The 13,200-nt window shown below is 44.4% G+C and overlaps 1 protein-coding gene across 1 annotated transcript in view; it reads right to left on the bottom strand.

Moving 5' to 3' along the window:
* Positions 1-391: 391 nt before the first annotated feature.
* LOC119174154 (lamina-associated polypeptide 2) overlaps positions 392-13,200 on the bottom strand; it is a 35,738-nt gene continuing 22,929 nt past the window's right edge. The window contains exons 4-5 of the mRNA XM_037424975.2: positions 9,717-9,866; positions 392-783 (exon numbers count right to left, since the gene is read on the bottom strand). Coding sequence (XP_037280872.2) covers positions 567-783; positions 9,717-9,866 — 367 coding nt within the window. The 3' untranslated portion in view covers positions 392-566. The remainder of the gene's footprint in view (positions 784-9,716; positions 9,867-13,200) is intronic.

Below are 13,200 nucleotides of genomic sequence, written 5' to 3'. Positions count from 1 at the left end.
TGGGCTTTGAAGCAGTAGAGGACCCGTCACACGTGTTTTGTTACTGATGTGTAGATTAGGCTTGCATTTTACCTTCATGCTCTGTTATCATCCTTTTTAGCAGTACATATTCTTGCCACTCTGTGAAATAAAGTTAGTTGGAAGTCAGCGCTCTTTCTATCTACCCTGTCCTTTTTCCTTTGTTTGCGCGCTGAAACATCTTACAAATATGTCTATTAGCAACTATATGACCAAATCACTATTCCCTTTGGACAAAAAAGTGCTATTCGCACAAGCCTAGATTCCACGGCGACATATTTGACACCAAGGTTATGTGCAAGAGCAAACCATGCAGTTTCTTCAGAGCTAAATAGACAAAGACCGTAAGAACTGCAAACACAGTGCATCAATGTTTCCACACGCCATTTACCTCAACGTTTTATTAGACATGGTAAATAAACAAATATTAAAACATCATAATATTAAAATGCATTAGTCAAAAAAAAAATTAAAACGAGATGACTAAATCCAGTGCATGTTTTGTGCGTAGCATCTGCTTCGGGGTGGCTGGAGAGAGGAGGTGCCTGCTACTTAGGACGTGCCTTCACTACTATAGGCACAGGGACATCAAACTTGAAGTACTCTAAGTTGGCATAGATGAGCACAGTGATGCCGACGAAGGCAACAACGAGGGCCAGCTTGAGAAGCAGAGAGAAGCCCTTCCTCTGTTGCTGCTGTTGATGCCCAGCCTTTGCCTTCACGTGGTTACCGCTGCTGCTTGCCTCATTCCTTGGCGTTGCCAACCTGCACAACAATGCAATGTAACTCAATCAGTCAACTTACACACAGGCATCATACATATAACAGGCTGCTTTTACACAGGCCAGACCCTAGAACTTTTTAAAGGTTGTGGAACATGTATGTGCACTAAAGATTGCAGCATCATAACTTTTGATTTAGATGATGTAGGACATCCTACTACACTTTGTTCTCATAAGAACGAAGTCGCACCTGCACTAAAATAACTTCGTTATATCCTACACAATATTAATGAGAACTAAGAGAACGATGCCGAGAAAACTATAGAGGATGTTATAAGAGGCAACTGTAACGTAAATGTGAAGAAAAAAAAAGTGGACGAAAAGATAACTTGCCCCCAGCAAGGACCAGACCTGCGACCATCAAACAGGCCGCACGTCCAGTCCTTGCCGGTGGCAAATTATCTTTTCGTTCACTTTTCTTTCTTCCCATTTATATTACAATTGCCTCTTATAACATCTCCTATACTTTTCTTTAATAATTTGTCTAACAAAGCAAAACAAGCCCTTAAATTTACACTTCTTTCCTTCATTATAATTGAAAATATGTTATAAACGTATATTCATAACAGTGTACCTATGATACAAGTACTTTGCATTTGTTCTGTTATAACAGATAACATGTTATATCGATGATCATTGTATCAAGGTGGGAGCGTATCGCCAAAATTTCAATGAGAGGACAACAGGCACTGCATAAAAGAGAGGAAGAGGTTCATTACGGAAAAAAAAAAAAAGATTTTTGCAAGCGTGTATATAACTGCTGGGCATGTTACATGCCCTTTATAGGTAAACATATGTGTCATATCCGTCTGGCTGGGTAGAATAAATTAAAGAGTCTCCAGCTGGAAAACACACGAAATCTCCAACATCAACTGGGCGGCGGGGACACTGACAAGCTTGTATGTACACGACTTTCAAAATCAACGAAGAAGGCAAAGCATTGGCAGGAGCGGCGGGGACAACGATGGTAGAGAGGGGGCCAACCACTAAAAAGTACAACTGCAGAGCCAGCTGAGGAGTTACCCCCTCAAGAAAAGACCAAACGAGTCTTAAAGAGTCGGCCCAGTTTTTAAAATTAAAAACTAAGAACTAAACTTTGCTTTCTTATACTCTGAATTTGTGCATGCGAAATTACACTGCTGGTGGAGTGCCTGCCTGTGACACCTACTTCGGGAACTTTAATAATGTTTTCCAGTTAGAGTTTCTTCACTAGAGATAACTCTTGCAATAGCGTCTATGAGAGCTGCAATGCACGGCACTTCAGCCAGCATGGAAATTTGTCCAAAATCCATTCTTTCGGCTCTGTTTGGCTACTAGTGGTCTAGAGCCGCTCTGTCGTGATACAACAAGCAGCAAATGTTCAGCAGGTCACCAGTGTACTGTGACGAAGGTGGCCTAAACGGCATTCTGCACAAAATAGAACAAGGCCAAGAAATTTTCGAAAATTCAGTACCCCCCCCCCCCTTTATTTCACGATGGAGTTAGGCTTACGGCACTACTTCAAACATTATCTAGTCAAACACTTGCAAGGCGCGTTTGACCTGATAAAGTAACACGAGCACGTGCTCATCGGCCGGTGACAGCACCACTTATCTACGGTATGCGTCGTTGCTAGGGCAACTAAGCGTGGTAGCTGGCAACACCGACGTTTGCAGCATGTCGAGTTTGTTTGCACGCAGTAACAGCGGCATAGGCTTCCAGCTTTAGTTTCTTATCCACTGCGGACAGGGAACCGACGGCCAAGTGACGTTACTTTATCTGATCGATCGCGTTTCGCAAATGACGTGCCGTGGTTTAGGGTAAAAGTCGGGGCCTATATCCCTGGATTGATTGAGGACCCAAACTACAGGTGGCGAACGTGGCCTTCATTTCTTGCTTAAGTTAGCGCACGAGCGTTTTGGTGCAGCATGGTGCAATTTTGGCACATCTCATGGTTTTGGCACAGCTCTGCACAAAAATGAGAAATAGTATCAAATTGATGCAATTGGCGCAGCTGTTGCACCCATGAATGATGGCCGTTTTGTACACATTGTCTGCCCTTCTATGTGTGTCATCACTTAGCACAAAATTTTGATGTCAAAGTAATCGACAAAATAAAATTTGTTATAAATTTTTCTTCAGAGTGTCATGATTACTACAGGATATATGGTGGTGTTTACGAGAGATCTTCAATATATGCGAATTAAAAGTTACTAAGTTAAAAATACCACAAAAGCATTTATGTTTAGTACCAGCAAAAGTTTCAAGCCTTACTAGCTGCTGGCTATAGTGAAAAGATGTCGCGAAGGTGGTAAAATACACTCGAAACAAGTAATGCATGCATTGTCAACTGTTCACAATAGGCTCGCAATAATTCAAACTTCGATAATTCATACTTCCAGTTATTTCAAACAAAATTCAATTTTTTGGTTGGCTCTCTATTCTTTCAATGTATTTAAAAGCCCCTTAATTCAAACTCCATCATTTGGTTAATTCATACTTTTTGCAGTTTCACACTAAAAAACATCTGCTGCTTTCCCACAACTATTTAAAAATTTGTGTGCTTATATAATAGTAACCGTCTAAAATTAAAATAAGCACCTTAGGCCTTCAAGAAAAAAGGCTTTGCTGGTAAACAAATGTTTACCATGCGTGTGCTTTGTTTCGAACCGTGATGTTTCTCAACTGGCATAAAGAGCTTTGTGCTGAAGGCAAGTACCTATAGCAAAGAAGCAGTTGCCAATTCACGATTTCTTCAAAAGGTCTCATCAGCAGTAAATGGCCAAAACCCTGTGAACCTTACTTCTCTTTCTATTTAATGCGTGCAGTCCGAGCTTCAAAACACTTAAAAACTTTTTAAATGTGATAAAATCAATGCCTAAACCTAGTGAGTGGTGCCACCTCTGCCAGAGTCACCTATCCGAGAACTTCCGATAATTCAAACTTCTTGATAATTAAAACAAAATTTGGAGATCCCTTCAAGTTTGAATTAACAAGAGTCGACTGTACTAGGTTTTCTTAAAGATTGTGCTGACCATGCACATACCATACGTAACAGAAGCACTGCCCCATGGAAAATAGCAGTGCGGTGGTACTGCCCGAGATAAGCCACCAAGCCACTATGACATCAGCTCCTTGTTGTTACAATCATTCTTAGCCCAATAAAGCTATCAAGATATGCCTTTCCTAAGTTGAGGAATTGTAGAAATAAAATTGACCTGTCTGGCCATTTTTGGAGTGGGAATGGGCTAAGCTTTTTCAATCCAAGAAATTGAAAAGAATAGAATTATGGCAAGTTGGAATTCCCGGGAATGGAATTGGAATGAAATGAAGGTGCCCATTTCGCAACACTGGCTCGAACCCACCGCACTGCGGCTACCGTATCCTCGCAACCGTAAATGCCGCAATCCAGTGCATGCCAATCGGTTGCCAGTCGTAGCTTAGTAAAATCTGTGGCCACAGCAGATTTGACTAAATCATGGCTTAGTCAATTTTTTTTTCCGTGCTGCTTGTTTTGCAACAGTTAGAAAAACTACACTGTTAACCTCTGGTCTGTTGTTGGCATCCTTGCAAACTCGTGGAAGGCGGTTATGCAACAAACCTTCCGGAACTGTTTTCACCCCGCGAGCTTCATAGTGGACACCGAGACTGCCATCTCGCGCGGAGTGGACAGCGCGTGCAGACATTGGCTTCGACATCCTGCATGTTAGCTGTGTTTCGATTTCAGCCGGCATAACCTTTGAGGACTTCGCCGATACTGACAGACTTCGAGCCGTGTGCGGAATCGACTGATGACGAAATAATTCGTCAAGTTACGGAGGATTCCGACGACTCTGACACCGAGATCAAAGAGATAGCGAGCACCTATATCATCAACGAGCTCGGAATTGACGCGAGCACCGACACTAATCGGTGTACAGCGACAGGATGATGTTAGCTGAAATTGAGGCAGACATCATGGTGGGCAAGTTCAGTGCCGCAAAAAATAAAAATAAGAGACTTTTGTTCTTTTTTGGCACCTAAGCGTTTACAAATACGGTAGCGCCGGCCACATAAAAGGTTTTTCTTTTTTTCTTTTGTAGTTTTTTCATATATGCATATATAAACGTCTCTTTTCTGTGCCGCCTAAACAATGCATTTGCTAAATTGCGATGAGAATCCTGTACTCCTGCCGTGACCCTCTCCGTCAGTGAAAAATAGCAACTAAAAAAGTCCGGACGTTTTCGCGGCCCCTTGAGCGTCCGGGATATCGGACGTCGACTGTATGAATTGACCACTGAGTACATAAGCATGCGCAGGTTTCCCTTCTGGGGGAGGGGAGGGCAGTATGTCGCAGCCCCCCCCCCCCTATCATGTAAAATATAGGGCTGGCCTTGTCCCCCTAGTGCACACGCCTATGACCACGTACCGATTTGCATTTCTTTACAAGCACCGCGAGTGCTAAAGAAGGAATGAGTACAGTGCCACAGAAAATAATGCCTAAAGTGCCCAACACGAAGCCATTTCTTTTCGCCAATGTTCCGAAATGATTGGCATTCTTGTACGACCCACTGATGGCACGCGGTGACGATACCAAAGAGCATTTGAAAACTACTACAGAGTTCGGAATACGCAGCCAACGCAGCGAGTGACATAGCGACGAAACGGACACAATTGGCCGTTTGTGACAATATGCTACTTAGCGAAAACTGACACAGCTTTTCCGAGACGCGGTACAGTCGCAGGGAGCCGATCATCTACTGGCTAGTTGCATGCAGCATTTTGCCTACTTGGTGTACACACTATGCCGAACCGCTTGCGCCCACTCCACTTCAGACCATGCACAGATGGGAGCTTTCTGCAAGTGATCCTCTAGCGGCCCCAGCAGCAGACTCGGGCGTACTTGGGCTGTCGCCTCATGAAAGTGTATACACTTCATGAGGCAACAATGCTGAACACTGTCCCGCACAACGATTGAGGCGGCAGCAATAAGCGCCTCTGCCCTCTCATGTAGTCGCCGGCTATTAGAAAGCGTGTAGTAGGCTTAAAGCCGCGCTACACCACATATGTAGGCTTTCTGTCACTGATAAGTCATACTGGTGCGCTTTTTGGTAGTCGACGCATCATCTTTGTTCTTTCAAAAATTACGAGAAAAGGCACCGCTGCTATAGCGCGGAAGTCTGAATGATTAACCGGCTGATTTTGTGCTTTTCCAGTAGCCTAGGTGCATAAGATGGCGACCATCAAGTAATATCCGCTCATGATGCATGTTGTCAACATTACTTTCGATTCCAACCCCCCCCCTTGGTGCAGCAATGGCGCAATAATTTTTAGTTGACGCAGGCTTCCCACCACTGGGACATCTTTTATTAAGCAGGGGCGCGGCTTTGGTATCGCAAAAAATGGCAAAAAATAGATTTTTTAAAAATAAAGTTTCCAGTTTCTAGAAAATTTTTTTCTATCCGATTCCAAAATATCTACACTAAAAACCGCGCACAAGTGCTTTGAAAAATTCGTTTCACCCTCCTGGGTAGCAAAAGTTTATCTGGAAATGGCGAGAAAACATTGATTTTCAAAAAATCGTAGCTTTGCAAGGGCGCGGCCGGAAACAGTCTTCTTGGGCTCACCGGAAGGAGCGTTTCTCAGTGTTCAAATTTTCCACCTCAGCTGGCTTCTCCCTTAAAAAAAAAAAACCTCACAAAAAGCAAATATTTCAAGGTCATTTCGAGGCCCCTGATTGGCTATGGCTGCCATGTTGCGCAAGATCGCCTCGCCATTGGCCCAATGCTCGCTTCAGGAGACGGTCATCTGGTGCTTATGGGTCACGAGGACATGGCTGTCGAAAATCGCTACTTCGTGACGTGTTCACGGCTCGACGATCACTTAGGATATAATTGCGCTTTAGTTACATTATGCAAGTGTATGACAGGGACATGTTTGGCGACCAAAGGAAGAGGCTTCGAACGGCAGCGCATCCTAAGCTAGAAAAAGCGCTGTCGTGCTAGACTGCCGTTTCGCGCGATGCGCATTTGCCCTTGAGCAGCCCCCTTATCTGGGCGCAAGCAGCGAAGTTCGCGGTGAGCACGAACGAAGTCAATTTTTATGAAAGGGAACACTGTAACGGGTGGCCTGCGCACCTTGGCGGCTCCTAACAGCGCGTTCAAGCGGGAGCGAGAGCAACCGCAGTCTCTTTTCGGGTCATCTCATGGTGAGCGAAACAACCATTTGTTGCTGATATAGAACGGCAAGAATGCAAACCCTCCCCCTTCAAGAGGATTACTGGCTCTCGCGTAATCACCTTCAAGGGGTAGGGGGTCGCAGTCTTTCCGCTGGTGATTGCAGTTTAAAAAGCGGATCCCTACCGATGAGCCTCCCAGGGTGTAGTGGAAGCTGCTGTCGGTAGGGCAGTAAAAAGTTTTTTTTTTAGAGCATCCAACTCGTTGCACTGGACAAGAATGCGGAGAACCGTAAGTGGTTCTCCACATCTCTCACAATATGGTGGAATGCCGGTAGATAGAAGATATGAATATGTAGAGAGTCCTGTTCTAAGTCTTGTCGGCATTACTTCTGTGTGTCGCGATTTTGATAGTGGCGGCCAATTACCTAGTTGCGGCTTATTAGCATGGAGTTTATCGTCTGTGTGTCTATCCCACTTGCTCTGCCAATACCCCGAGTTTTCGTTTTGGAAAGGGTTTCAAGCCAAGTGCAGGGATTGGTAATGATGCATTGGAAGTAGTGTCGTTGGCGGAAGCAGCCAGCTTGTCGGCCAAAACGTTTCCTTGTATCTTACAGTGCCTTGGCACCCAGCAGACAATGACATGCTGTTTTGATGTGTGCAGTGTGCACAGAAGTGAGTAAAGTGACATCAGCATGGGGTTCTTGCGTTTTTTAGGAGTTTTCAGGGCTTTGACCACACTTAGGGAATCTGTGTATATTACCGCCTTTTGTAATTTTATTTGTTTGATGTGTTTTACGACCGCCAGTATTGTGTAAGGTTCTCCTGTGAAAATGCTTGCATCAGGATGAAGAACGCCGGCCTTGGAAAAGGATTGGCCTACCCCTGCATATGACACAGAAGTTTTGGACTTTGAGGCGTCGGTAAAGAACTCGGGGCATGTGTATTTATGTTGTAGTTCTAGGAAGTATGTATGTAAGTGTGCAAGTGGTGCGTGCTTTGCGACTTCAACAAAAGAGACATCACAGTCTATAAGCTGCCACTGCCACGGTGGCAGATACGCTGCAGGAGCCATCAAACTGTATTCGAGAAGATGCACACCTGTTTCTTCGGCCAGGCCCCTTACACAAAGCGAGTAGGGCTGCTGCAACGAAGGACGGTTCTCAAACAAGCCAGAACAAGACAAATCATTACTTCTGAAATGAGAGGGGCGTTTCTTGTCTGCCTTCACCTTCAGAAAGTACGAAAAAGACGGGTAACATCTTTGTAGGTGGAGCGACAATTCATTCGAATCCACGTACAGGCTCTCTACAGGGCTAGTACGAAAAGTAGCCGTAGAGAGGCGAATTCCTAGATAGTGGACAGGGTCGAGAATCTTCAAAGCTGATGGTGTTGCCGACTGATAGGTTAGAGAACCATAATCTAGGCGTGTGCGTACGAGGCTTTTATATACATTCATCAGGTTACAAATCGTGCAACATTGATATGTTGCACGATTTGGTACCAATCTGTACGTCATCGTCATATATGCAGTAAAAATATTACGTGGGAGAGACAGGTGCAAGGAATTCATTTTAACTATGAAAAGTGTGCAGTTCAATACACCTCCTTGTGGCACTCCTGTTTCTTGGATTTAAGATAATGATAACCAGAATTAGGGTAACGATAGCTTCCTTCCAGGCTGAGGGTAGCTCGCTGGAAGACCATATCGCATTATACAGAAACAGGAGGGCCTTCCGAGTTTCAGTGGGCAGGTGTTTTAACATTTCCTGTGCCACACGGTGCGGGCCCGGGGCAAATTCATTGCAGCAGGTGAGCGAGGCTTATAGTTCAGCCAAACAAAATGGTTCATTGTATGCCTCATATGTTGTAGGCTTGCGCTCTAATCTCGCTTTTTCTATTTTGGTTTTGTATCTTCGGAACGCTTCACTATAGTGTGATAAGCTGGAGACCTGTTCGAAGTGCACTCCCAGAGTGTTTGCCTGGTCTTCCAAACACTTCCAGCACTTTTCCAGCAGTGTTTTTGCATGGGTTAGAACAAGACCAAGAATTTTTTCAAACCACTACCCCCCTCCCCTTCTTTTTGGCATGGAGGGGCTGCATTTAGGACAATTTTTCGGCTTGCTTGCAAGGCGCATTTGACCAGATAAAGTAACAAGGGCACCCGCCCGTTAGCCTGGCAACGGCACCGGATAGCTATCTCATGCGACGTTGCTATGGCAACTAACGCAGTCATGGCATTGACTAAAGCTGGAAGCGTACAAACTCAACGTACTGTAAGTATGTACGCCTCCAGCTTTAGTTCCTAATGGTTTCTAACATGCCATGGCCACGTTTGCCGACTATGGCGACAAAGTTTTGTCTTGACGGTGCGTCATCCCGCCAATCCAAATTTTTGTCTGACGCTACGTCCAGCGGACTGATGGGCACACAGCATTGTTACTTCATCTGGTCGATCGCGTTTTGCGAGTGTCTGTCTCTAATGTGCAATTACACTGCAGTTTAGGGTCTGCCCGCTTGGAATGATTGATTTATAATGCAAGCTACAAGTGGCCAAAGTGGCTTCCACTTTTTGCTGAAATTAGGGCAACTGAGAAAATTTCGAAGCTAGTCAGCCATTTTGGCACAGCATGGTGCAATTTTGACAAATTTCATGGTTTTGGCGCACCTCGGCACACAAATGAGAAATTGTATCAAATCGGCGCGGCTGTTTGTTGCACCCCTGCCCTTTATACATACTAATCAGACCAAGAACGACATGCGAGAGAAGTGTTGGCACTCACTTAGCCCGGTTGCGCAGCGACATCTGCAGTGGGGGGCTGGCACCTGTGAAGGATGTGCTCGTCCGGCTTGTCAGGGGGCCCTCCATGATATCAGATGAGCCAAACACTCCACCGTAGGAGCTGCCATAGCTAAGATGAGAGCCACTGGCACTGAAAATAACAGCAAATGTTAAGGTTTAATGTCCCAAAACCACAACACCATTATGAGGGAAGCCGTACTGAAGCGCTCCTGACATTTAGACCACCCGTGATTTTGTACGCATTGCTAAATGTAGACACTGAAGATAAGCAGGTACGAAACACAGCTGCCAAACACTACATGGCCACGCTCGGACGTACTGGGTACGTTCGTCAAGTAATGAAACTGGGTCTTGTAAAAAAAAAAAAAAAAACAACTACGGATTCGATTAGCATATGTTCTTTAGGTTCCTCCATACATTTTCCTGGAGAATCAATACATCAATACATAATGCCATTCCAACTATTCAAGGGCTCTCTGAAAATCACCTGTTGTCGTCTCCCTCATACTTGACTATGGCTTGCTTCACTCTTCCGCTACCACGGAAAAAGGGGCTGTTCTCACTAGGCGTAAAAACATTTTTTTTGCAGCTAGATACTGTCTTATATTCTTTGGTACTAAACTGAAACTAAAAAAAAAAAAAAATTTCTGCCCAATAACATGGATATTGAATAAATATTTACTGAAAATGTTTTAATGAAAAGTTCATATAATGATTTTACCATTAATGCTGCAAAAAGGTAGCACAAGCTTCAAAAACTATTGCCAAGAACTATCCTTTCCACACACACAAAAAAAAAGTTAAGGTGCAGCAGTAGATGGGTTATCCTGTGACATTAAAATATGACAATAAAAGAGCACAAAGTGGCTACTAAAACTAGAAAAAAGCTCATTGTGTAAGACTTTTGGAAACTGTCACCTGGCTGCTTGCTATTGCATTTTGCATGAGCAGTTCACCAAAGCCACATGCTCAAAATAACCATGATTCGCAAGCTCTCATGATGGAATACATCATTTAACAAACATATCTTTGCAACATAGGTGAGCGTTCACTTATACCTTTGAAATTCCTTTTCCTCAAGATTCATTTTTGGACAACTTCTCGAGTTTGGACACCATGTTTTTGGTACTTCTGATAGTCAGATCAGGATGAAATTTCACCCCCATATTTCTTAACATATGAATAGTGCAAGTATTTCCTTTAAAACTTTCTAATGCCTACATAATTAAATCAAGCCTAAAGTAAACAATTAGTATGAACTGAGCATTCTCAGAGGTGGGCCTTGCAGCAGCAGCGGCAACAACGTGCTCAGAAACCCGTTCCACTTTATGCTTCAGGTGGCAACCATCCTACTGGGCTGCATCGATACCAGCTGGTGCTGCGTTGGAGGGGGATCGTCTAGCGTGATGGTGCTGCGCAGTCTCCAACCGTACATCGCCGCACGTGGAATGTTCCCTCGCGTCGACGCTTATGCTGATCCCTTCGTCACTGCACTGACATATCGGCCGGCGTCGGTGACATCATTCCACGTGACTGAGAGCGTTCCTATAAAAGCAGCGCCTGGACTATGCTTCGACAGTGGGCCTTGCAGCAGCAGCGGCAACAACGTGCTCAGAAACCCGTTCCACTTTATGCTTCAGGTGGCAACCATCCTACTGGGCTGCATCGATACCAGCTGGTGCTGCGTTGGAGGGGGATCGTCTAGCGTGATGGTGCTGCGCAGTCTCCAACCGTACATCGCCGCACGTGGAATGTTCCCTCGCGTCGACGCTTATGCTGATCCCTTCGTCACTGCACTGACATATCGGCCGGCGTCGGTGACATCATTCCACGTGACTGAGAGTGTTCCTATAAAAGCAGCGCCTGGACTATGCTTCGACAGTGGGCCTTGCAGCAGCAGCGGCAACAACGTGCTCAGAAACCCGTTCCACTTTATGCTTCAGGTTGGTGTTTATCTCCCTGACAAGTGTTACCGTAACGATGACCGCTTTTTGCTGTTGCTGCCTTGCCCACTGTGCCTGAGATGTTTTTTTGGTTGCGTGAGTGATTTAACGAAAGATCTACTAATTTGCGGCGATATAGAATCAAATCCTGGCCCTACAGAAAAGGAAATGCTGCGTGATTTGTTAGCCGGCCAGGGAAAAATGCAGTCGTCGATTGATGCCATCACGGTATCCCAGGCAGACATTGAGCGAAAAATGTCTGCTCTGGCAGACCGAATTGATTACATTGAAAAACAGCTGTCGGCAATGAACGCATTGTCAGGAACAGTAAAAGAACTTGAGGCAAATAATGAGAAATTGTCAAAACAGCTTACAACACTTGAAGCAAAAATAGATGAGCTGGAAAACAGAGGACGCAGGAATAACCTGATAATATACGGTCTAACTGAGTTACGCACCGAGACTACCGAAACACTCACAAAGGCAGTAAGTGACGAAGTTTTCCAACTCAAGCTTGGCGTATCAGTCAATGGTATTGAGAGAATCCACAGACTAGGTCAAAAGGCTGAGAACAAAGTACGACCGGTTATAATAAAATTCCTGGATCATCGCGAAAAGGTGTCTATCCTGAAGGCAGCCTATAAACTAAAGAACAGTGACCTATCCATATCTGAAGACTTTTCAAGGCGAGTTAGAGATATCAGGAGGCAATTATGGCAAACATCAACTACCGGAAGGGCCAAAGGCGCGAAAGTCAAGCTCTCGTATGACAAACTAATTCTTGATGGGGTAACGTATGGGTGGGACGACATTAAAAAATCCCGTTACCGCATTAAGAACAAAATTAGAAACTGACAAAGCATCCCACATGACACCTCGCTTAAAATTCTGAATATTAATTGCCGAAGTGTTGTAAATAAGGCTGTTGAGTTAGAAGGGGTTCTGCTCTCACAGAATCCTGACATAGCTTTCCTAACTGAAACATGGTTAACAGATTCGATCTATGACAGCGAAGTGTTTCCACCGGGTTTCAGTGCTTATAGAAAGGATCGCAGCTCGAAAGGAATAGGTGTATGTATTCTGTTTAAAAAGGGGTTAAAATTAATTAAAATGCCAGATGTGCCTAATGCCGAATGTATCTTTTGTAAGGTCAATCATGGTAACACTAGATATGTATTGGGTGCTTTATACAGATCCCCTGGTTCTTCAGTCAATATTATCGATGAGCTAAAAAAATATATGGAAAATTATGTGAAGCCGGGTGACCGAATAATCTTGGCAGGTGACTTTAATCTGCCAGGTGTTGATTGGCCAACAATGACACACATTAGTCACTGCGATGCTTCCGCAGATACCATGATAGACATTGCTTTTCAATATGATTTATCACAGGTAGTTGAAAGTTACACAAGGATTCAAGGCAGCTCGAAATCAATTCTAGACCTTGTCTTTGTTTTTGGAAATATAACACATGATTGCGTTTGTGACATTGTTCCCGGTATTTCCGATCACCTTGCTGTA

This window comes from Rhipicephalus microplus, chromosome 5 (assembly GCF_043290135.1).
Source record: "Rhipicephalus microplus isolate Deutch F79 chromosome 5, USDA_Rmic, whole genome shotgun sequence".
Taxonomy (NCBI): domain Eukaryota; kingdom Metazoa; phylum Arthropoda; class Arachnida; order Ixodida; family Ixodidae; genus Rhipicephalus; species Rhipicephalus microplus.
Note: the sequence above shows the minus strand (reverse complement) of the source record. Positions and strands in the feature narration are given on the sequence as shown.